This window comes from Macrobrachium nipponense, chromosome 6 (genome assembly GCF_015104395.2).
Source record: "Macrobrachium nipponense isolate FS-2020 chromosome 6, ASM1510439v2, whole genome shotgun sequence".
NCBI lineage: Eukaryota > Metazoa > Arthropoda > Malacostraca > Decapoda > Palaemonidae > Macrobrachium > Macrobrachium nipponense.
The window spans coordinates 76809131-76835340 of record NC_061108.1 but is presented as its reverse complement, the minus strand read 5'-3'; the positions used below and the strand labels follow the sequence as shown (position 1 = coordinate 76835340).

The window sequence follows — 26210 nt, the reverse complement described above, 5'->3', positions numbered from 1 at the left end:
GTTGCAGGGGCATCCACCCAGCATTCCATACCCCCCGGGAACAGCAGGGAAGGCAAGTCTGTTTCCCTGAGTTGAGGCATGGGTTTGTCCTCTGCCGCTGCCTGAAGCATCAGCTTCACTACTTTAGAGGTGCACGGAATAGGAGTATCCTCCGGTACCACAAACATCGTGAAAGGACTTTTGTGGCGTGTCACCTTAGTGTTTATACACTCCCAGTCTGTCAGAGTCCGGACCCAAGCTGATTGGGCTTGGTCTCTGGGGAAGATAACGGTTTCCTTTGGAACCTTGTCTTCCCTTGTTAATGCCTCCTCCGTAAGGCGCGCATATCCTGAGAAGGGGAATTGGAGACCCAGCGGGTAGAATTCAGTCTTCTACTGGCTGGGTTCCACAACCTTCAATCATCAACATGCCCTCTGAGAAGGGGGCATGTACTGCTAGCCGCCAAGGGTTATTGTTTTTGAACGGCGGTAGCTTTGAGGCGTCCGGCACTGCAAGGGGTTGTGTTGTGGGTGCCCGGACGTGAGGACTCCCAACATCAAGTTCTCTTGATTCTGCAGCCTTTCTGTCAAGGACTGTATCGACTGTCCTGACGTCTCCAGGCTAGAGACCAGCTGCGCTGAAATCTCTTGGAACTTGGATTGTACCAAGTTCCCCATCTCCTGCATGAGCATGCTGGAGAATGCTGCTGGGTCAAATCCAGGACCCTGAGATCTGGGTTTGGACCCTTTAGCTCTCAACCCCTGTCGTGGAGGAGCAGCTTTTGCCGCGTCCGTCGTCCGCTTGAGGGCTGAGGACGAACTGGATCGGCTATCCCTAAGAGGCTTCGGTTTGGAAGGCTTAGGGAGGAACTTCTTACTAGACCTATGGGTGTCTATGGTTGACTTTACCTTAGGGATTACCGACCCCGACTTGTCCCTAGAAGTCGTAGGTCTCCTGGTAAACCCTTGAAAAGAGGAAGAAGAGGAATGAGACGGGCTAAAGGACAGAACTTTAGCCTGTGTACCACCTGCCTCACTTACCACCCTACCTTCATCCAGGTTGTCGACGATCATAGGCTCGCGGTCCAAATTGATTGTCGCCACCTCTCCGAGGACCTCTTCCCCAAAACCTTCCAGGTCTTCCACCAGCACGGCCTGGGTTTCCTCCCGGATCTTGGCAATGATCGGGGCCGCCAAGTCTGACGCTACAGCTGCCGACATCTTCGCGTTGGGGTAGATAAGGGAGCACATCTCCTCCGACAGCATGTAGGGTTGTTTGGCCTTAACGTTCCGGCCAAATCCTCCAACCCAGATCTTGAGGGTCGTAAGAGCCGAATCCTTGACAGCTTGGGCGGTCTGTAAGAGATAGCTACTTTTAAAGTCTATCCTAAAATAATGAACTATTGTCTCAAAATGCATTAAAATATTTTTCAATATATCATCTAATGGAATGGTACCTACCGACTCGGTAGTGAGGTCCATTACCAATTTGTAACAAATCTCGCACCTGTCTGGGTGCCAGACCAGCAAGTCGTCCACTTGGACTGCACATCCTGCATGAGTGCGGCATACTTCGTGCCCGCACGGCTGCTGCAGGATGGCTGTACATGCTGTCTCCTGACAGCGTACCATCTGTAAGTTAAAATGATACATGAGTATCACTATATAGACCCGCCGGAGATGTATCCGGCGGAACATGCACTCAAGTTAAAATGATACATGAGTATCACTATATAGACCAGCTGGAATTAATTCCGGTGGCATGCGTACTAAACCTGGCCTGAATCCGCTGGCACCGGGGAGGCGTTTCCTAGTAAACTAGGATTGCCTCTCTTAGCCCATGTCCGCCGCCACCGGAGTGGGGAACAGAGGTACAAACAAGAAATGGCAAACGGGTAAGGAGCTAGGGAAGGGAAAACATAGTGCTTCGGTCCTAGAATACCCGCCGGGGTGGGAATACCCGCCGGGGTGGGAATACACGCCGGGGTGGGAATACCCGCCATAGTAAACGGACCGGAAGCATATAACATAAACTTAAACTAATTAAACTACTGTGCCGGAGCACTGTATTAACGCCCATTCCGGGCCCAGTTCCCATCAAATACTATCCCTCTATTCTCGGGTCCAGCTGGGGGATCGGAACAGGGAAAACAGGTAAAACCTAGGCCTGAATCTGATCATATAAGGGATCGTAACTGTTATATGTATAACAGAACGAACTCTTAGCCGGACTCCCGGTCCCGCCGGGGCGGGAGGATAGACAGGGGGATAGGGGACTGGGGATAGCACGCAGTGTACACCATCCCGACGAGCCAGGTGGCCGACCAGGGCTCGACCGGGTGGACACCCCCGTACCATCCCCACTAAGTATAACGAGGTGTACCACTCCCCCAACTGTAACCCCTACCCTCCCCCCACAAGAGGGGATAAGGCTCGGATGGCTGCCTGAGGTAGCGTATGGCGAGCTGTGTCACCCCACCAAGGTGGGATGGGGGGAGGGAGGTCGTCTAGAGGGGTGGCCCACTCGTGATCAGTTGGACACTACCACCGGCCAGGTGGGACACCTGCCGAGAAGTCATGATCCAATCGATATCAGGGACAGCCGACCTATTAGGCCAACTGTCCACTAATACAATACAAAAATACGATATATCATATGATAATAAACACAAAATAACAGCCCTGACACGAGAGGGGATAAGGGAGAATGAGGAGGAGGAGGGGGGATAGATATGTATATGTACTGTCCTAATCGAGCGGCTAGCCTAACCTTCGCACAATCGGAACGATCTGGTCAGGTCGCCCAGGGAGGCTCTGAGCAGCTAGCCTAACCCTCCAAAATCGGAATTTTAATCACGATCTGGACAGGTAGGCCAGGGTGGCTCAAGGAACCGATACATAGGCCACGATAAGGGCCATAAACCCCTCCAAATCGAATTTCGACCTGGTCAGGTGAAGGAGGTAGCCTCCTTATTGAAAGACCATGGGAAAAGGGAGAAGGCTACACCCCCCCAGCCGACGTATCGGTGGGGAGATAGCCAATACGGGTAGGATAACAGGGATCCCAGCCTAGCCTAGCTTCCCAAACCAATGAGGCCTGGTCGGGTAGGCCATGATAACCCTCACGCCAGGACACATATCATATAACATCAGGATATCTATAATAAACTCGTAAATTCTTGAGTAATTGCTAAAATCAATATAAACACGACTACAATTAGTATGGAGGACTAATTGAAAGTCGTCATGAATATGAAAGTTCACAGGTAGCGATGCATGTAATGGCTGACTCGGGAGCGGCGTCATGCGGGGCTCCCGTATATAAACAAATGCCTAAAACATACTTATAACTAAAATCGCTACCCTTAAAATAACAATTTTGATAATTGCAGTACTCAACTTAGATACGGAAGCTTCCTGACGATCAGACATCGTAAAAATCACAAAATACAAGGGCTTCCAAAAACAACATGTGAAGCATTCACCAGTGCTATAAAAGGAATGGCGGACGGGGCGCTAGTTGTAGCAGTAGCGGGTGGTAGGGGGCTTTGGTACGGCTCCCCTTTGGAACGGGGGAAATTGAGAAAGGAAAAGACTAAATGGCAGGGGACCTCTGGTAGTGGTTTCACTCGCCCCAGTTTTTATACCAACACCCTATATAGGGGTGAGCGAGCTAGGAATATCCTGGCTTAATCCATATAGTTTTTTCTCTTGTATATTTAGCAATATTTATACCTTAGAAATGAGTGCTATAGGAACATTTCACTGGACGACACAGGTTAGGCCCAGAAAATCAATAAATATATCGGCAAGGTTCATGACCAAAAATATGTTGCACAGTATTGGGAATTAAGGTTTGGGGGTCCAGAGTTATTCACAGATTTTCAAGTTTCATGACAGCTGGTGTCCTAAACTCCTGTGAAATTCAGATGACATCTGCAGTAGCTTAATGAGACAACAATCAGATTTTAGACTCACTCCGCTTGCTCAAAGGTTTTGTTCTTAAATGAGTTTAAAAAGTGACACTGAAGCATAGCAAATTTAGAGAAGTACACCTAGTTAAAAATAGAACTCAAAGAATGGTGGTTTGGTTATTATTCTGAATCTTTGGCCTATTTTTTCTTGGAAATTTTGGTCTTCAAATTGCTATTCTCGGTCACAGTGCTAACCCTTCAGAGGTTGCCAAGCAAAGGTGCCTCTTTCATTCAGTATCTTCCCATACAAAAAAATTCATACCTTTAAAAAAATAAGAAGTCATCACTAACCTGCTCAACTAAATTTCCTCCTATGTTCCTTACAAGATCATAGAAATCAGCAGAATCATATCCTTCAGAAGGGAGCCAAAAGCTTATATCATTTGTACATTGTGGAAACTGACTGACTCTCTGCAAAAATATTAAATTTCAATATAATTTCTCCATCACCAATGAACCTTATCACCTATACATATTAAGGCAGTTACCATTCCAATTCAAAATGTTTTGTCAGCAATATTTATATATTTAATGTACCTGTAACTTATAGCGCAATTTCTTTGATCACAAAATTTTCCCATACAAACCCCCTACAAAGGAAGATGAAAAGCTTGAGTCTGACAAGTGAACAGTACCCATATGCACTAAGGCTGGCAGGCCCCACCTGACAACACAGCTCATTATTCATTGTTTGTGTGTGCAAACACTTCTGGTATCCCCCAGACTCCTTAATGAATAAATAGGTTTTGATGTAGGAAAAACTTATTTCTGGGCTTAACCTGTGTCGCCCTGTGAAATGGTTCCTTTGATACTATTTCTTAGGAATAAATATTGCTATTCATCCTAGAGAAAAAAGAAACAATATAATGCCAAGATAAATGGCTCGCTCACCTCTAATAGAAGTGTCGGTATAGTAAGGAGCGAGTGGAATCACTACCAGAGGTCCCTTGCCATTTAGCTTCTTCCTTCGACAAAACCCCGAACTACGGAGGAGCCGTGCTACAGCTCCCGGTCCTACTACTACTGTGAGCGCCTCCGACGCCTGTGACGTTATTCCTTTGATAGCACGCATTGCCGCCACACGTTGCTTTTTTCTTGTGCTGTGCAATCGCTTTTTCTGGATTTATCAAGGATTTTTCAAGATGTCTTCAGCTTCTGCTTCTAAGTTAAGTACTGTTTGGGGTTACTGATCTCATTTTATGATGATCTTCGTGTTTTTTATATGTTCGGAGCCTTATCGGCCCGGTCTGCCCCGACCGCATGGTAGTAAGGGTTCTCTCTTTCGGTCTCCCATACCGTTAGGGATTTCCCTTTTCACAGTACTATTGATATGGTTACTTACACATAGTCTCTATATCTTTATGCAGTTAGCTTTTTAGTTAGGCCTTCACGGGGCACGCTTCGACCGCACGTTTGGGCCTTAGCTTAGCTACGCCTTACGTTGTTAGGAGTTTTTTATCAGTCATGGGTTTGAGAGTCATATCATACTATTTATTCTGATGTTCCCTCTTACCTACTCTAGTTCCTGATTACCGTTTAATCTTAATAGTAGGTACTAGGTTGGGCTAACATACACCATGCTTCGGTATGGCGATTAGCCTACCCTGTTATCACTGTCTTTACCGTTAGGTTAGGCTATCATACCCCAATTGTCGATTGGCGATTAGCCTGCCCCCCCGTTATCTTGAACTAGAGGTTAGAAGAGGCTAACATACCCCTTTCTTCGGATCGGCAATTAGCCTATACTTTCTGATTGTTTAGTTTATTCGTGTTCCCCGTGTTAGCCTAGCTTTAAGATATCGCATTATATTTATTTGTTTTGATTGATTTATTCTTATTATAAGTAATCCTATATATATCAGTGATATTGATGTTGTTCCGACGGATCTTCCCCACCTCATGTTTACACCTGGCTGGGAAGGCCGCTGGTCGATCGCGGTGAGCCACCCGGTTACGGGGTCCTCCACCCGTCCCCTCCATTCCCCCCTCCACACATTGCCACCCACGCCAATGGGTGATGACTCGTTTCTCACAGCTAGCGTCCGAGTCTGCATGAGAGGGGGTGACTCATGGGGCTGGTGGGGAGCTCCCCCCTACTGGTGTTCTCATTCATCATGTGTCTCGGGGGCTCGGGACCTTCTCCCCCTACTTCCTCCGTCCTTAACTGGCCGCTCAGGTGGGAAGGTTCCCCTACCCCACGTACTTCCCTACCCTTCCCCCCCCAGTTCAGTCCGGCAGGTGTCACTCCGCTGCTACCAGACAATAAGAGAGGGGGGAGGGGACCACTGGGTGCCTATCCACCTAGGATAGTTCACACGAGCACTTACTGATACGATGGGTTTTTCTGTTACTTTATTTTAGAACGTTTTGCGTTATTCTGGGTTTTTTTTTATTTCTGCCTCTTGTCCTACCCCTTGCTTCAACAGAAGTTTGACATTGCTCACTCAATTTTCTTAACTCCGGGCCACACGGAGAACTCCGGGCCCTACGGAGTTTATTCTACCCATATAACAAGTGAGCCTAGGCGGAGGCAGAGACTTTCTTCCCCCCTCGTAACTTTTCTACGTAATATTCATACGGAGCGACCCTTAGAGCTTACTCCGGCATTTCTTTTGCATGCCACTTATACGTAGAACACTATCCGTCGGTCCTAATCCGGCACCCACGGATATTTTGCATAATTATACCACCGGAGGTTGTCATTGGTACTCATGTATCCTTTGACTTACAGATGTTGTGCTGCCAGGAGATTGGGTGCAATGCCATCCTCCAAGACCCGTGCGGCCATATAGTTTGCCGCTCCCATGCTGGATGTGCAGTGAAGGTGGAGGATTTTCTAGTTTGGCACCACGAAGCCTGCCAAACCTGCTACTTGCTAGTAGGCGATGCCTCCTAGTAGTAAGTTTTCTTAGCACTATCTTCATTCATTCATCACCTGGAATACTTGTTATTATTATATACATTTCACATGTGGGACACATATTCATACAGTCTCAACACAACAGACATTCCTCCCCTATCCTTTCCCTAACTCTAGACCTTTCTTACAGGGTTCTGACGAGGAGAAGAAGAAGGCTTTGACTACCCTCAAAGCATGGGGAGGGGGATTTGGCCGGAACTCGAAGGGCCGCCCCTACATCCTTACCCAGGACATGGCGGACCTGGTATTCCCCGGAGCCAAGAAAGGATCAGTGGTGGACCCGGTAGTGGCCGTCCCTTTGCTGGCCGATCTCCAAGTCATGATCTCCCTTCAGGATGGGGATTTTCCAGAGGACGTAGCAGAAGACGTCGCGGCAATGAACCTCGACGTCGAACCCATGACTATAGACTCGATGGGTACAGGTAAGGGTGTAGTAGGGGCAGCTTCTGCGGGTTCTCAGGGCCCTTTCCTGAGTTCCCTTTCTCCATCACCTTCCACTGATCCTTCTACTTCTACTTCTTTCCGGGGCTTCACTGAAGACCAGCGGTCTGTCCGCCCTAAGGTTGCTTAAGTGATCCCCAAGGCTAAGTCGACCGAGGAGAAACTTAAGAAGTCTCTCCCCAAGAAATCGGTCATCTTGGCAGACGCTGTAGCTCTGGCTCACCACCCCGGAGCAGTTAAGTCAAGGGAGGCCTCTTCGTCTGCGTCGAGGTCCCCCAAACGTAAATCCCGTAAGGATAGGGCTCAAGTCCCTCTTTTCGATCCCGAATCCTTTTCGGCCAACATTCTGGAGCAGGTGGGAGTTATCGTAGGGGCCTTGGTAGACAACAAGGTCGGCTCGGTACTCTCCCAGCTCTCCAGTTCTGTTGCGTCTTCTGGCCAGTCGATCCAATCGCTGGCGGAACGGCTGGCTACTCAGGAGAATGCCATCGCCGGAATTCAATCCTCGATAGCGGCAGGTTCCCCCCTGGCTGTGCCACCTTCTCCTCTTCCAATGCCGGATTCCAGCCAACTGCCGGAATTCAAGGCGGCCAATCCTTGGAGGATTGCATCGTATGCCCCGTTTGTCAATGGAATGTTGACCATCGAAGGCATAGGAACTCGAAGGCGGGAGGACTTCGAGTTCCACCCCAGGGACCTTCAACCCCCATTCATTGGCTACGTCCGGCTAACGGAAGCAGCCATGATGAGAGAGGACAAAGTTCCCAAGGAAACAGTTATCCTTCCGAGGGAACAGGCACAGCAGACTCTAATGAGGAGTCTAGAGGAATGGGGGTGTGAGAATACCCGCATCACAGCCTTTAGAAGTCCCTTCACCATTTTCACTCCGGTGGAAGGGACTCCGCTACTGCTTACCCTTAAGGTAGTGGAAGCAACCTTTCAGGCAGCCCTGAAAGACGAGCCCCTGCCTCAACTACGGGAGACGGAACCCACCTCTCTCCTAGTTCCAGGCTCCGAGACGTACTTCGAAGGGGCGGTTCCTACTTTCTCAGTAGGAAAACTCAAGGCGGACTGTGCCACCACTCTCTTTAGTGAGAGGCTTCCCAGGTTGTCGGACTCCCTCATCCAGACGGAGTACGACGCCCGGACTAGGCTCGCGAGATCCCTTTCCTCCATGACTATGGCCGAGATGACGGCTCTTGTATACCAACAAGAGCCGTTGTTTAAGGTTATAGCTAAAGGTCTGCTGCACACCATGCAGTGTGACCTTTACGACTTCCTCATAGCCAGGAGGAATTGCAGGAAGCACGTTCTGGCGGAAGCTACTATCCGCCATGAACCAAACAAGCTGATAGCTTCCTCAATTTGGGGGACGGACCTCTTCCCAGCACCAGTGGTAGCAGAAGTCCTTCATGAGGCTTCAAAGGTCAACCAGTGCCTCAAAGTCAGGTGGGGACTGGTAGCGAAGCGGAGACAGGAATCTTCTGGTCCTAACCAAAGGATCAAGAAGAAACCAAGAAAGTTCTCTTCCTTCAAGCCTCCTCAGCAGACGTTGGTTCAGGCAGTCTCAGCATCACAAGGGCAACCATCGTCGAAGGGTCAACAACAATACCTTGTCCTGACCCCTCAGTCCCAGCAACCCCAACCCTCTACTTCCTTTGCTGTCTCTCCAGCCTACAACTCCAACTATGAAAGCCAGAACTTTCAAGCGTTCAATAGGTTCGCGAGAGGTAGCAGAGCAAGAGGTGTCTCTCGGTTCAGAGGGTCCGGCAGGGCTGCAAACAGAGGAAGAGGTTTCCGAGGAGCAAGAGGTGGCCGCCCCTCGGCAAACCAGCAGTGAGAGTCCCAAGGTAGGAGGGAGGCTGTACCTCTTCCGCCAGCGGTGGGGGTTCAGCCCTTGGGCTCAGAGTATAGTGACCAAAGGCCTAGGTTTTGGAGTTGGCTAGAGGGCCCTCCTCCACCAACAGATTCTATCGAGCACCAACAACGGAATTGGTAGAGTATACCCAAGACCTCCTTCTCAAAGGAGTAGTCTCAAGAGTCAACAATTTAAAATTTCAAGGACGCTTGTTCAGCGTGCCAAAGAAAGACTCGGAAAACCGAAGAATCATCCTAGACTTGTCCCATCTGAACTTATACATTCATTGCGACAAGTTCAGGATGCTGACCGTTTCGCAGGTACGGACCTTACTTGTCCCGTGGGGCCGTCACAACCTCTATAGATCTTACAGATGCCTACTATCATGTTCCCATAGCCAGACACTTCCGTCCATTCCTAGGCTTCAAACTAGGCAACAAATCCTACTCCTTCAAAGTAATGCCATTCGGGCTCAACATAGCCCCCCAGGATCTTCACCAAATTGGCGGAAGCAGTAGTGCAAGAGCTAAGGAAACAGGGAATAATGCTAGTGGCTTATCTGGACGATTGGCTTATTTGGGCAAAGAACCCCCAAAGAATGCAAGGAAGCAACGGTCAAAGTGATCAAATTCCTGGAACATTTAGGTTTCCAAATAAACAAAACCAAGTCCAGACTAACACCGGAATCTCGATTCCAGTGGTTAGGCCTTCAGTGGGACTTGCAATCGACACTCTATCAATTCCGTCGTTGAAAAGGAAAGAAAGAAATAGCAACGAGCTACCAAAACAAGTTTTCTCCAAACAAAGATGAACAACAAACAACAATCCCGGAGGTGCCCAGGAGAGAATCCTGGGCTCACTCCAGTTTGCATCAGTCACAGACGTTCTGCTCAGAGCCAAACTCAAAGATATAAACAGAATATGGCGCTCAAAAGCGAATTGCAGATCACGGGACAAACTAGCTTCTATCCCGGCGATCTTATGGAAACGTCTCCGCCCCTGGACGGAGACAAAGAATCTTTCAAAAGCAATTCCTCTACAGTTCCCTCCTCCATCATAGTGATCCACACAGAAGCCTCCACTAACAGGGTGGAGGATACTCCCACCACGAAAAAGTTCAAGGAACTTGGTCGTTAACATTCCGCCAGCTACATATCAATGTACTGGAGGCCATGCAGTATTTTCTCCACACTGAAACGACTCTGTCCGCCAAGAACTCACATTTCAAACTAGTTCTGGACAGTGCAGTAGTTAGTAACTCCGCATCAACAGGGGCGGATCCAAGTCAAGCCACTTGAACCATGTCCATGATAGCCATCTTCTCTCTCGGCAAACAAAAACAAAATGGCACCTGTCAGCCACTCACCTGGCAGGGGTGGGTTCAAGAATGTAGTAGCAGACGCTCTGTCTCGCTCCGTTCCATTGGAATCGGAGTGGACACTGAACAGGAGTTCATTCAATTGGATCAGTCTACAAGTCCCCTGACTTCAAGTAGACCTCTTCGCCACGGAGTCAAACCACAAACTCCCCTGTTACGTGGCACCCAACCTCGATCCTCTAGCATATTGCTACGGATGCAATGATCCTCGATTGGACAAATGGAAGAACATTTACCTCCCTTCCCTCCGGTGAACCTTCTCATGAAAGTTTTAGACAAACTCAGGACATTCAAAGGCCAAGTAGCTCTAGTAGCTCCCAACTGGCCCAAGAGCAATTGGTTCCCTCTACTCCTAGAGTTGAGACTCCGACCCCTACGGATTCCAACCCCAAACTAACCCAGTTAGTGCAAAACTCAGACTGTGTCCGCTTCCTCAAGATTCAGAAAACCCTAACTTTATGGATTTTCTGAAATTCGCAGCTATGAGGAATGCAGAAAATTGATCCCCAGAATATTTCATTCTTGGAATCAAAGATAAAAGAGAATCTACTCTCCGGCAATATGATTCATCTGTCAAGAAACTAGCAGAGTTCCTTAAGATGTCAAAACTCTTCAAGTCATGACAACGAACCTAGCCATAACTTCTTCAGATCATTGTTGAGAAAGGTTTAGCAGCAAGCACTATCACTACGACAAATCAGCTCTTTAAAAAGATCTTCCAATTTTTTTTTTTTTTTGGTTTTAGCATAGATCTTACGGATTCGTACTTTACGTCCATACCAAAAAGCTTGTGCTAGATTAAGACCATCAACGAGACCTAAAACAGTCTCTTGGTTCTTAAATTGATTGTCCTCAAACTGGCCTCAGACATTAACAATGACTCTTGTAATTATATATCCCTACCTGAGGAAAACCCTATTTTTTTATTAAGTTTAGCCTCTGGAGCTAGAATATCAGAACTGTCAGCCTTAGTCAAGGGAACCAGTCACATTTGGAGTTTCCTCCCCTCAGGGGGAAGTCCTCTTATCCCCAGATCGCCACTTTCTTTAGCCAAAAATGAAGATCCACGGACAGATGGTCCTCGTGGAAAAATCCTACCACTACCTCAAGACATTTCCCTTTGTCCTGTCAACTCATTAAGAGCCTACCTAAGTAGAACAACTCTGAAATCTTCAGGCCCGTTGTTCATTAGGAAGGAAGGTGGTACATTATCCCTAAAAGGGATCAGGCAACAAATTTTATACTTCATTAAACAGGCCAACCCAGAGTCCTTTCCTCGGGCCCACGATGTTAGGGCGGTGGCCACATCTATTAATTATTTCCAACACATGAATTTTGACGATCTTAAGAAATATACAGGCTGGAAATCTCCGACAGTTTTCTTCAACGGCACTACCTAAAACCCTTAGAAAGCCCTCACATTTCCAGCAGCTGGCAGCTGGAAACACAGTTTCTCCTGACTCTTAATAATTCCTATATCTTCTTGTAGCCTTCCCTTCTGCCTGCCCCATTGCACCCTTACTTAGTTTAGTCGCCTCTATCCTCTTCATTACCGAAAGTTTGTTTGGGAGGTAGGTGGGTACCACCATTCAAGTCTACTACACCGCACCGGGTGCATAAAGGTGGTATGCGATAGTACCACCAAAACTCCTCTTTTCAGATAGGGAACTTCAATCATTCTGTAATTGTCGGTTTGAAGAGTTTGGAGCAAAATAAACAGTATGACACGATGCCAGACGTATGATGAACCCAAAAAAATATTATTATTGGCTTATAGTAGTGTGTAGGTGACAGATGAACTGCGTCTCAACAAAAAATCACAAAACCAGACAAGCGTAAACATGTTAATAACTTCTACCCAAGTAAAAAAACCAGTCGTATCATCATTTACTGTATTTATTTATTTATTCACATTACATTTTACAAATAAAAAGATATGAACACCAGATAAATGAAGTAGAAATAAAGCCTTATAGTAACTTTAAATATATATAAAAAAAACCAAACCAGAGAAAAAGCGATTTTTCTGAGGACAAGAAACTTGAAAAATTATTTTTTTATTTAGATACCCCTGATGCCCCTAAAGTTGTTTTCTGTGATGAAACTAATCTTAGAAAACGTAGAAAATGACATTGACCAATTTTTGAAAAGATATACTATAAAATTTGCGATTTCCATATTTATTGGCGGGGGGGCTTTCGCTTTAGTTTTTGCTCTTTTTTTGTTATTACGTGCTTATTTACGGTTCTATTTTGATAATACTTTATGTGCATGTTCCAGGTGCGATATACCAACATTCTGTAAGACCGAATTTCTATTCAAGACCGTGTTTTCTCACCGACCACCAGTGTCCTTGTACAAGGGACACTGATTTCACATTTTTTTTTCATAAAATCATTTATTTTCCCTGTAGGATGATAAAACTAACAGAGAATATGCGTTATTATAGTGCTAATAATACCTGATAATTTCATTAGCCTGTCTTGATTAGTGTATTTTTGGCAAATATTTTTACGATCGGCACCCCTCCAAACTTGAGTCACTACCGAGAGATTCAGTTCGGCAGCAAACGCAATGTTTACATTCTGCTCACCCACCCGGTAAAGAAGGGGATGTATTGGGTTACCTTGAGTTTTGCTGTTGTTCACCATTCTAGTTGGGATTCACTTCCATTGTTATGTATATATCAACTTATGATCCTGTCTTTTGCCTAACCTGTATAATTTGCTTGTTGTTAGGCTAACTAATTTTAAGTTATAACCCATGTTTAAGGGCTCATTCTTAACCATAATTGTAAGTCTGTATTTGAGTTGATCATTATACTATTAACCTTACAGGTGTTTAACTTTACCTTCTTATTTATCTGTACTGTCCCTCAAGCTTGGTGTTTTAGCATTCTCTGGTACTATTTCACAGGGCGACACAGGTTAAGCCCAGAAAAGGGATTTTGACGAAGGAAAAATCTATTTCTGGGCAATGACCTGTGTCGCCTTGTGAAACCCCACCCTGTAGTTAGATTGCCCTCACCCAGCTTACCCCAAGCTTGGAGGCTATCTTCAGGAATGACGTCACAGGCGTCGGAGGCGCTCACGGTAGTAGTAGAACCGGGAGCTGTAGCATGGCTCCTCCGTAGTTCGGGGTTTTGTCGAAGGAAGAAGCTAAATGGCAAGGGACCTCTGGTAGTGATTCCACTTGCTCCTTACTATACTGACACTTCTATTAGAGGTGAGCGAGCCATTTATCTTGGCATTATATTGTTTCTTTTTTCTCTAGGATGAATAGCAATATTTATTCCTAAGAAATAGTATCAAAGGAACCATTTCACAGGGCGACACAGGTCGTTGCCCAGAAATAGATTTTTCCTTCGTCAAAATCCCTTTTTTGGTAGTCGCTGTTGAATCCTCCAAGGATTACCATCCATGGTGTGTGCTTAGAAGAACTAACCCAAAATGAAAAGAAAATAGATATAATGAATATAAGTGAAACCTGGTATTCCCAAGAGACTGGGAATGATGATCAAATAAAAGGGTTCCAAACTTATAGATCAGATAGAAAAAATAGGAATCAAGGGGGAACCGCAATATATGGGAAAGACAAAAAACAAGGAAAAATATATGAGAAATATAGTAACTCAGAATGTGAACTAATAGCGGTAGAATTTGAATCTGAAAAATTGATGAACATAGTAATATATAGACCTCCTAATACTAAAGAGTTTGACTTAATAATTGAAAAATTGGATGATATATGTAGAAATCACAAGGACTGGACTATTCTCCTATCTGGTGACTTCAACTTCCTTTCGTAGAATGGAAAGAACGAATAGGAGATTGTGGTTGTTACATATACATATAAAAAAGAGAGTAATAGTAGTGCAGAAGATAAGAGGCAATTTGAAAAGCTATTAGATATGCTACTAGAATACAACATTCAACAAATAAATCACATGCCAACAAGAAAGGAAAATACTTTAGACCTAGTATTTGTGAACGAGATGAATTATGTTAAAGAAATAATAGTTTATAATGCGAGTATTTCAGACCATAATGTCATAGAATTAACAGTTCATTCCAAAGCAAGTGAAAATAGAGATAAGCAAGAAATGAAAAAGTGGGAAGGATATGGAAAATACAACTTCTACAGTAAAAATATAAAATGGTCAGAAATTAATGAAGAATTAAACAAAGATTGGGATAACATTTTCGTAAGTGATGACATAAGGTAAAATACGGAGATATTATATAAAATATTGGAGAAAATAGTGGAAAAATATATACCGAAGAAGAAAAGTAAACATCATTCATGCATACCAAGAGACAGAGGATCTTGTTCCAGAAAATCAGAAAGTGGAAAAAAGGTCTTGCCAAAGAAAAAAATGCATGGAAAGTTATAGAACTAAAAAGTAAGATAGAAAATGCAGAACAAAAGATTATACAATCAAAAGAAAATGAAAAACGGGACTTGGAAGAAAAAACCCTATTAAATATCAAGCAAAACCCCAAACTATTATACTCATATGCGAAGAAGATGAATAAAAGAAGAATAGAAATAGGCCCTCTGAGAATTGAAGGGAGATTAACGAATGAAAAAAAAAGGAAATTTGCAACATACTGGCAGAACGATATAAGAGAGAATTCACCCCTAGAATAGATAATGAAGATAATGATATAGAAGTAAGGATGAAAATAGTGAATATTTAGCTGACATAGATATTAATGAAGCTGATATTGTGCAGGCTATTAATGAAATTAAAAAATGGAGCTGCTGCAGGGCCTGATGGAATTCCTGCTATTTTGTTAAAGAAAGTAGTTCATTCTATCGCAAAGCCACTTGCAATATTATTAAGACAAAGTGTAGATACAGGCAAGATTTATGATGAGCACAAATTAGCATATATTACCCCTACTTTCAAAAGTGGATCAAGACTAGAGGCAAGTAATTATAGGCCTGTGAGTCTAACATCACATATTATGAAAGTGTATGAAAGGGTAATGAAGAAAAATATTATGAAACATTAATAAAAAATAATTTGTTTAATAAAGGACAACATGGTTTCGTACCCGGAAAAAGTACACAAACCCAACTGTTAGTCCACCGTGAGAACATATTCAAAAATATGAAAAGCGGAAATGAAACAGATGTGTTTATTTAGACTTTGCAAAAGCTTTTGATAAAAGTAGACCATAATATATTAGCGAAGAAAATTAGAAAACACAATATCGTGGATAAAGTAGGAAGATGGTTAAAAGAATTTTTACACAACAGAAAACAGATAGTTATTGCAAACGACGAGAAATCGGATGAAGCCAAGGTAATATCCTGGTGTGCCGCAAGGTACGGTGTTAGCTGCAATACTGTTTGTTATTATGATTGAAAGACATAGACAATAATGTTAAGGATTCGGTAGTGAGTAGTTTCGCAGATGACACAAGAATAAGTAGAGAAATTACTTGTGATGAAGATAGGAAACGCTCTACAAAGAGACCTTAACAAAGTATATGATTGGGGCAGAGGTAAATAGGATGGTATTAACTCTGATAAATTTGAATCAATAAATTATGGAGACAGAGAAAGAAAGCTATATGCATATAAGGGGACCTAATAATGAGACCATCACAAATAAGGAAGCAGTTAAAGACCTTGGTGTGATGATGAATAGGAACATGTTATGCAATGATCAAATAGCAAACTCTGTTGGCAAAATGTAAAGCAAAAATGGGAATGTTGTTACGGCACTTCAAAACAAGAAAGCTGAACACTGATTATGCTTTATAAAACATATGTTCGTAGTCCACTTGAATATTGCAATATGATATGGTACCCACACTATCAAAAGGATATTGCACAAATAGAGAGTGTACAAAGGTCCTTTACAGCTAGAATAGAAGAAGTTAAGGACCTAGACTACTGGGAAAGACTACAATTTCTTAAAATTATATAGTCTAGAAAGGAGAAGAGAACGCTACATGATAATTCAGGCATGGAAACAGATAGAAGGAATAGCAGAAAATATCATGGAACTAAAAATATCAGAAAGAGCAAGCAGAGGTAGATTAATAGTGCCCAAAACTATACCAGGAAAAATAAGGAAAGCACACAGGACATTAATCCACTACGCACCAGCATCGATAATGCAGCGTCTATTCAATGCGTTGCCAGCTCATCTGAGGAATATATCAGGAGTGAGCGTAGATGTGTTTAAGAATAAGCTCGACAAATATCTAAACTGCATCCCAGACCATCCAAGATTGGAAGATGCAAAATATACCGGAAGATGTACTAGCAACTCTCTGGTAGACATTAGAGGTGCCTCACACTGAGGGACCTGGGGCAACCCGAACAAGATGTAAGGTCTGTAAGGTCTGTAAGGTATGGTGACTAGACTGATATCAAAGTAATATCTTTTAGCCTGGTCTTGTAGCTGGGTATTGTGTTGTAATGACAAACACTATGTTATTGCATTTTGTCTTGTCTTCAGTGAAGCTGTAACCAGTTTCCACATCAAGACTGCAGAAGTGACTATTGCTCATGTGTGTTGGCCATCTTGTTTTACGATTGAGCCAGTTAAAAGACCAAGGAACATTACTCTGTTGGTCAATGGAGGATGAACCTTTACCCAAATCCCATGGCTTTTCTTCAGGGAAGTGGGAGGGTTTTATGGACTCGACAGCGTCTACCAAAAATAGGTTTTTCCTACGTCAAAACCTGTTTTTTTATGGCGTAGTTGCTGTTTCATCCTCAAAGGAGCATTACAAAGAAATTGACAGGTGACAAAAAGCTTAAGCTCCCAAAATTTGAATCCCAACAATCCAAAATTAAAACAATAATTTTTGGTCTGAGGTCAAACCACAAGTTTTGGTAACAAAGAACAAGAAACTAAGCAAGAACTTGTTTTTAGTGTGAAGTTCTGTAGTAACTTACCTAAGCATACTGGGTATGGTTGCAGTCTTGACGCGCCTTCCCCAGCAATAGTCAGCATACCCACCTGTTAGGAAGACCCCTGGTTTTCTGTTGTAGGACCTATGGGGTCAGGACTAACCATACCACCTACTGACTTAGAGTGCAGTCGAATTTGTTCTAGCTCATGGCAGTACTGTTTTAAGAAACTGACTCTGATGACCCCCCAGTACATTTAGTCCACTTCAAAAGATACATTTCTGAAGAAAGCCAACAATGTACTTACTTTCCTAATATGTATCATGCGACCTAGGAAAGGAGTGTGGGTTTGCCTTTTCATTGAGGGACACTAAAACTACTCTTAGCCCTTATAGAGTGGTTTATTCATGCTAGGATGTAGGAAAATCAGACCTTCTGGGATGTTTGCCATGACATCTAGGTAAACCTTAAGTGCTTATAATAGATTTCCTTCTTAAAGGATTCTCATTCTTGGCCAGGAATGGTGGATCAGGGGACAATAGTAATTGATAATCAGCAATTTGTGTGATATATGGTCCCCGTCTAAGAGAGCCCAATTCATTAATACAGGCTCCTGATGCTCATGCAACCAGGAAGATTGCTTTTTGCAGCATGCGAGTTGCGGATGTGTTGGGTCCACTGGATAGAGGGGTACATGAAAGTCTAAGTACTACCTTGTTCAGGGACCAAGGAATTGGAAGCCTTTCAGGACCAGGTCTTTGTAGAGCATAAGACTGCAGAAGGGATGTGATAACTTCTACGCTGGAGTCAATCCTGAATCCATAAAGCAAGCGTTCCGTTAACGCTGCCTTGTATGTGTTTTCTAGAGCCAACAGAATGTCTCTCTCTTCCAGGGGTTTGAGTTTTCTGAGAACAAAAAGACAGCTATCAGCTCCAAGAAATTGATATGACAATTCTTTAGAGTAGCTGACCACCTCCCTGCCACCTGACGACCCTCCCAATGTCCTCCCCAACCTGTCAACAAGGCATCTGTGTATTGTCACTTTTACAGATGGAAGAATCAGGGTGACCTGTTTTGCCAGAGATTCCCTCCAGGTCCAAGGCCGAAGTATCTCCCCAACTTTATGATTCATTTTGTGAAACTTGTCTTGCATCTTTTTTCTTGTGTGACAGCCAAAATTTGTTCACGTATTGATGTGAACTGCAGCAGACCCATCATATGTTCTAACTGCCGTCTGGAAACACTGGGCTGTGTCAGGAACCTTTTGAAGCATTTCCTTGTTCTGTTTTGACTGGAGTCTGTTGATCACTGCTCTTAGGTTTTTCAAGCAATCTTTTCTCGTTGTTCCCCAAATTAACCAGTTGTCTCAGGATTCGTGGACTCTCACATTCACGTCACGGATTTCTCTCGGGAATGTTTCCCCGCATTATTCGTGGAAAATTTGCATATTTGCGGTATTTTTCTATGAGAAATATCCACATATTCCTGGTTTTTTTATCAATTTCATTATAAAATGCAATTTTTTTGATAAAACTATTAAAAAACCAAGTATAAAAATTTTAGTGGGTTTTTCTTGAGTTTTAACTAAGAAAACAGGCTGTTTTCAGCATTTCTATAGGGGTTCCAACTATTCGTGGGTTCTAACTATTCACGGGGGGTCTGGTACACATCCCCCGCGAATACATGGGAGCACTGTACATTGAACCTGTACGGATTTTTCCTTATCCAGAACCCTAAGCAGGGGCGGAAGGGAAAGACAATAGGGACATACCAGTATGCATCTTCCAGTTCTATAGAAGCTTTCCAGGTCCCTTTTGGAATGTACTGGGGCAACGGTAGTCATGCGAAACTTTTGGCAAAGAGACGTGCTTGGTGGCAAATATAAGAATGTTTCTCTATGGTTCCTTTTAACAGGGCCTTTTGCATGTAATCTTCTAGAGAGGGGTCTGTTTTTTTTTTAAAGAACCCTTTCAAAGGAGGGGGGGGGAGGGAGACCATTTCCACCCCAGCCCATTGAAAATAATGCTGTGCCCCCAAGAAGAAGACTTCCATTCCTGTGATGTCTTTGAAGCTGATCTCTGACCAAACAATTCCTATTGGTATCCCCCTCCCCTCTATCTTTGCCCTTGATGGGTACTCCAGGAGTTGCTTTTCCTTTTCCTTTATAAAATTGTTTTTGGATTTTGTGAAAAGGATGTACTTTCTGCCTGTGTAGGTTGTTGTCCCTTTTGAGGGAGTTGTCCCTTCTGCTTATGACGAGAACTATTGGAGGTGAAGGCTTTTCCCAGAAGAGCATACGCAGTATAATTTTGTTGCTCTTTGACTTGAGTCACAATAGAATCCTCAAACAGGCTCCTACAGAAGGCGTTAGACTTATAAAGCAATTGGGTTGGGAAGTGACTTGGAGTTCTCCAATACCTCATTTGTGCTTTTATGCACAAATGAGTGCTTCCCTTAATGTTCTCGTAAGGCTTTTAGCCACAGCAGCAACAATTGAACTGGATTCTTCTGGAAGCCTTTTAGTGGCAACTTCTAGGAAGGTGGAAGTGGTCAGGGTACTAAGGAGGTAAATATTAGCACAAAATTATGATGCTAATGTCTCATCTGATATCCTTCTCATCCGGGTACCAAATTGAAAATTGCAGAGTTGCAATATCTACGGGGAGCTTTTTCCTATCAAAGGGAAATTGAAGTGTTGCCCATTCTTTGGTGGAATTTCTTGAAAGAGAGAACTGTGGCAAATGGTTTTAGTTCTGCCAATGGATCCCACTTTCTAGTTATTACGTAATTTTGAAAGTTTGCCTTCACATGGTTAATTATTTTAAACGTAAAGGGGCAGAAGGCTGGTGGTACATGATGAGCAACCTGATTTTTATTCATAACATAAGTATAGATCTTTTTTCCATTTACCTGGTAAAGAGTGCCATCTATATCTCTCAATGCTCTATTCCCTTGTAAGAGAACAGTTTTCTTTTGAGGTTTCTCCATGTCTTGCAGAGGTGGTATCAGGCACCATTTTGTATTAGAAAATACTGCCCTGTCTATCTCTAAATTCAACATATACAACTTCGATCATGGTTTTTCTCTCATTGATGAAATACCATCCAGAGGGAAAATGGACACTGAGGCATCTTGCCAAGGATTAACAGTATCAAAATGACATTTTTATAATAATATAAAGTTTCACTTATACTTACCCGGTGGTTACATATAGCTGTCGTCTCCTGGCGTCACGGCAGAATTTGAAATTCGCGGTAGCGCTAATGGTTTGACAGGTGATCCCTCTACTCCCGCCCTCTACCAGGTACCAGGAACCATTCCAGCAATACGTCAGAAGTATAAGTGAAACTTTATATTATTATAAAAATGTCATTTTCATTTATACAACTTCCCCGGTGGTTACATATAGCTGATTGACACATTTAGGTGGTGGGACAATGGCAGCTAAAATAACAACTGTTGGAATTATCCGAAGATATAGGTTCCTTACCTTTAAAGACCGCTGACTCAGTGGTTACTGCCTCTGTAGTCTGCTGGCCTGTATTTGGCCGACAGGATATATGGATCCGTGTGTCGGACACAATAATAAGTACTTGTTGTTGAGGACGTGACCGTAACGGACAAGACTATAATGCCCCTACTCATGGCGCAGTACAAAGCACAAAAAACAATGAAATGATGGATCACCACGCCTGGTTAAAAAATACACCAAGATATTAAAAGACTGAAAGATACTCAAAAGCCCCATGTATCTTCAGACAACCTTAAAACAAAAAACCACAATCAAGGCGAAAAGTTAGTGAGGATGGGAGACATCCTTCTCTCCATCACCCAATACCGTGTCAGTCACAATGAATGGCCCCAATGTACTGCAATTTTCATATGTGGTTTGCAAATCTGTCAGATAATGAGATGTGAAGACAGAATTGCTTCTCCAATATGTAGATTTAATAATGTCTTTTAAAGACAGATTACGTCTAAACGCCATAGACGTAGCAACTGCTCTTATTTCATGAGCTTTGATATCTGAGTCCTGACATTGTTCGTGTGCCTCAGTAATCAAATTCCTTAAAAAGAAGGAGAGCGCATTTTTAGAAAGAGGACGAGAAGGATCTTTCACCGAGCACCACAGGTTATCACTCTTACCTCTTATACCTTTAGTTCTTTGCACATAATGTCTAAGTGCTCTCACTGGGCAGAGAAGACATTCAGGCTCATTAGGCCCCACTAGCTCCGAAATGTTCTTTATAGAGAAAGAACGAGGCCAAGGATGGGAGGGATTTTCATTCTTAGCCAAAAACCCCAGCATTGATGAGCAAATGGCATTTCCCTTAGCAAACCCAACTCTCTTATCAATGGCATGGAGCTCACTGATCCTTCTAGCCAATGCTAAAGCACAAAGAAAAAGTCTTTCTAGTCAGATCTCTAAAAGAACTAAAAGAGATCGGTTCGAATTTGTCAGACATCAGCCATTTGAGAACTACATCCAGGTTCCAAGCTACTGTTCTTGACTCCTTTTTCTTGGTTGTATCAAAGGAACGAATCAGGTCTGAGAGGTCTTGATTATTAGAAATGTCTAATCCTCAATGTCTGAACACTGAAGACAACATAGCTCTATAACCCCTAATTGTCTGGGTATAAAGCTTCTTAGTCTCATGAAGAAAAAGATGGAAGTTAGCTAACTGAGCTATAGAGGTCTTAGAAGACGAAATTCCTTCTTCTTTGCACCAAGCTCTGAATTGGACCCCAAGCCTTGGCTTGGTACACTCGATCAGAGGATTCTCTTCTGGGTCTAGCAATAGCTCTTGAAGCTCTCTTTGAAAATCCTCTCTTTCTGAGGAGATGCTCGACAGTCTGAAGGCGACTAGTCGAAGAGCGGACAAGTTGAGATGGAACCTCAGAAAGTGGGGATGTCTGAGTAGATCTCTCCTTAACGGCAACTCTCTCGGAAAGTCCGTCAACAGCTGTAGTAGGTCCGGAAACCATTCCCTGGCCAGTCAAAAGGGGGCTATCAGAGTCATCCTTACGTTCTGATGACCTCTGAACTTTGTCAGAACTAGTCTTAGCATCTTGAATGGAGGAAAGGCGTAAAGATCTAGATTTGACTAGTCCAGAAGCATGGCATCCACTGCAAACGCCTCTTCGTCTGGAACTGGGGAGCAATACAGTGGCAGACAAGCCGTCTTGTTCGTGGCGAAGAGATCCAAAAGAGGACATCCTCAAATTTCCCAAAGCTTCTTGCATATTTGAGGATGTAGAGTCCACTCTGTGGAGAGGACGTGTCCTCTCCTGCTGAGAATGTCCGCCTTTACATTCTTCGAGCCTTGAATAAATCTTGTGCTCAAAACAACCTTGTTCTCTTTCGCCCAAATGAGCAGGTCTCTCGCTGCCTTGCACAGAGAGAACGAGTGTCCCCCCCTGTTTTTTGGTGTAAGAGAGAGCCTTGGTGTTGTCTGCTTGAACCAGCACTACTTTCCCTCTTACCTCTGTCTGGAAGTACATTAGAGCAAAATGAATCGTCTTTAGCTCTTTCAGATTTATGTGCCAACTTTTCTGATGACTCTGCCAAAGTCCCGACACTTCCTTTTTCCCCAGAGTGGCTCCCCACCCTTTGTCCGATGCGTCTGACAAGAGCGTAAGGTTGGGGCTCAACTGGCTTAGGGACAAGCCCTCCTCTAGCCTTCATTCTGACTTCCACCAAAGGAGGTTCTGCTTGATCCCTTCCGAGATGGGGAACACGAAGGAGTCTGGGAACTTCTTCCTTTGCCACTTCTGCTTCAAGTAAAATTGAAGTGGTCTCATGCTGAGCCTGCCCAGACTTACAAAAGGGATTTTGACGAAGGAAAAATCTATTTCTGGGTGATTGGCTCGTGTCGCCCTATGAAAGTATCCTTAATATCATTCTTTCTAGGTAAAATTAGCCTAAAATTACCAGAGAAAAACAAAATTAAGAAAATGTCAGTAAAACTGACTCGCTCACTCTTAAAAAGAAGTGTCGGTATGATATAGGGGCGAGTGTGGAACACTACCACGAGACAAACACCAATTAGAACTTCCCTATCAGAATCCCCCCAAGAGAGAGCTGATACCAACGGGCGATGCAGCCTCTACTACTACTACTAGAGGACGCCACGGACAGCAGCGCCCCTAGCGGTCATCCTTAATTAAAACAGTAAATACATCTTGTCCTGCAAGGGGGGGAAAACAAACCATAAAAAAGGGGGGGTTTCATAGGGCGACACGAGCCAATCACCCAGAAATAGATTTTTCCTTCGTCAAAATCCCTTTTCTGGGCTCAGCTCGTGTCGGCCTATGAAAGAGTACCAGAGAAACAGACAAGATGAAAAGGAAACAATGAAAAACAGTTTAAAATGATGGATATAATATAAGTAAATCAATTACAGCATACAAATTAAGCACTTAAACTAAACTTATTATAACAGTAAATAGTAATGTTAGTAAACTTAAAGTACTTAAATGGTAAAATAAATAAAAATTACAGAGATGCATGTAAAATAAGGCAAATTTGGGATTTACTTAACTAGAATACATAATTACAAAATATATACATACATGTGTCCTACCCTAGCATAAAAATAAGGGTAGGTACACTGAAATCCATCATTAATACAATTATTTCAAAATATATACAAACATTGTGACTGAAGTTCATCACAAACACAAAATGGTGAATATACAAACATATTGTGTCCTACCCTAGCATAAAAAATAAGGGTAGGTACACTGAAGTACATATCAGTACAAAAGTGGTTGTCCCTAGCAAAAAAATAAGGGACAATCCACTATATGATACAACGGCTAAGGCTATGATGTTGAGTAGCCTGACGATAGGTTGAGGCATGTTGGTTGAAGTAGGTAGAAAGGAGACCTGGATCAATACTACAACTACTAAACAGTATCAGGGGAAACTATGTTTTTTCCCGCTGCTACTGCTGAAAACTTTAAACTTTAAAGATTCCAAGGACTTTAAATAATGCCGTTTAAAGACTGTCGGGGATTTCCATCCAGTATACTTCCTAAGATCCTCAAAGTTCATATGTTTGGAAATAATTAATTGAGGTGGCTACTCCCCTGATATCATGTGCTTTTGGGAATGACTCAGGGTTGGCTTGTTTAATGAAGTAAAGGATTTGCTGTCTAATGCCTTTAACTGATAAAGTACCACCTTTTTTTTCTCTATAAAGAGAGCACCTGAGGATCTAGAAGAAGTACGAGATAGAAAGGCTCTAAGAGTTGATACTGGGCAGAGAGAAGGATCCGTGGAAGTGGGATAACCTTCCAAGGAGCCCACCTTGCAAGAGGATCTTCATTTTTGGCTAAAAAGCTACGATCCGGAGCAAGTAGAACTTCTCCTGATGGGAGGAATTCACATGACCCGCATCCCTGGATAGAGCCAAACAGTTCTGAAATTCTAGCTCCTGAGGCTAGGCTTAATAAGAATAATGTCTTCCTCAGGAGCATTATGAACGTACAAGATGAGTTGTCAGTATCTGAAGCTAGTTTGAGGACAGTCATTTAAGAACCATGAAACTGTAGTAGGCCTCTGAGAAGGTCTAAGTCTAGCACAGGCTTTAGGGATAGATGTGAAATAAGATTCAGTCAAATCTATCTGAAAACCTACTTGAAAGATTTTCTTCAAAGCCGATTTGTGAGTGGTAATAGTGCTAGCTGCTAAACCTTTTTCAAACAAGGATCTGAAAAAGGATATAGCTAAATTAACTGTCATGGTTGTGGTGTTCGATTCTCTCAAGAAAGATGCTAATTTTTTAACAGCTGAGTCATATTGTCTAATGGTTGACTCTCTCTTATCTGATTCTAGGAAGAGAATGTTCTGTGGATCAATGTCAGCATCTTTATTAGCCGCAAACTTCATGAAGTCCATAAAGTTAGGGTCTGGAGAGTTCTTGAGGAAGCGAACACAGTCCTCATTTGTACTGATTGTGACAGTTTGGGATTGGGGATCCGTTGAGGTCGGAGACCCAATTCCAAAAGAAGAGGATACCAGTTGCTCTTGGGCCAGTCCGGTGCAATCAGAGCTACTATCCCTTTGAAAGACCTTAGTTTGTCTAGGACTTTCAAGAGAAGATTCACTGGAGGAAAAATATAAATCCTCCTCCACTGATTCCAATCTAACGACAGGGCGTCCGTGGCATAAGCCAGAGGGTCCAGGTTGGGGGCCACATAGCAAGGGAGCTTGTGGTTCGCTTGTGAGGCGAAGAGATCCACTTGGAGACCTGGGACTCTCCGGCTTACCCACTGGAATGACCGACGTCCAGAGACCACTCTGATTCCAGAGGAACTGACCGGGACAGGGCGTCTGCTATCACATTTCTTACTCCTGCCAGGTGAGTGGCAGACAGATGCCATTTGTGTTTGTTTGCTAATGCAAAGATGGCTATCATGACATGGTTCACATGCTTGGATTTGGACCCTCCTCTGTTGATGCAATGAACTACCACTGCACTGTCCAAAACTAGCCTTAGATGAGACTTCTTCGGGGGAAGCAGTCTCTTCAGAGTAAGAAATACTGCCATTGCTTCCAACACGTTTATGTGGAGCTGGCGAAATTGAACTGACCAAGTCCCCTGAACCTGTTTGAACTGAGAGTATCCCCCCCACCCGGACAGGGATGCATCCGTGTGAATGGTTAACACTGGGAGGGGATATTGAAGGGGTACCTTCTTGGCTAAGTTCTTTACTTTTGACCAAGGCCGTAGTTTGGTTGCGGAGGATCTGTGGAATTACTGACAACTTGTCTCGATA

General features: G+C 43.5%; 1 protein-coding gene across 4 annotated transcripts in view; it reads right to left on the bottom strand.

The window, feature by feature from the left end:
* Positions 1-26210, bottom strand: part of LOC135216354 (phenylalanine--tRNA ligase, mitochondrial-like) — a 292985-nt gene that overhangs the window by 36879 nt on the left and 229896 nt on the right. For 3 of the 4 annotated variants that reach the window (XM_064251594.1, XM_064251591.1, XM_064251593.1), the window contains one exon: positions 4244-4363. The exons of the other annotated variant lie outside the window; for it this stretch is intronic. In XM_064251594.1, coding sequence (XP_064107664.1) covers positions 4244-4363 — 120 coding nt within the window. The remainder of the gene's footprint in view (positions 1-4243; positions 4364-26210) is intronic. 4 annotated transcript variants of the gene reach the window in all.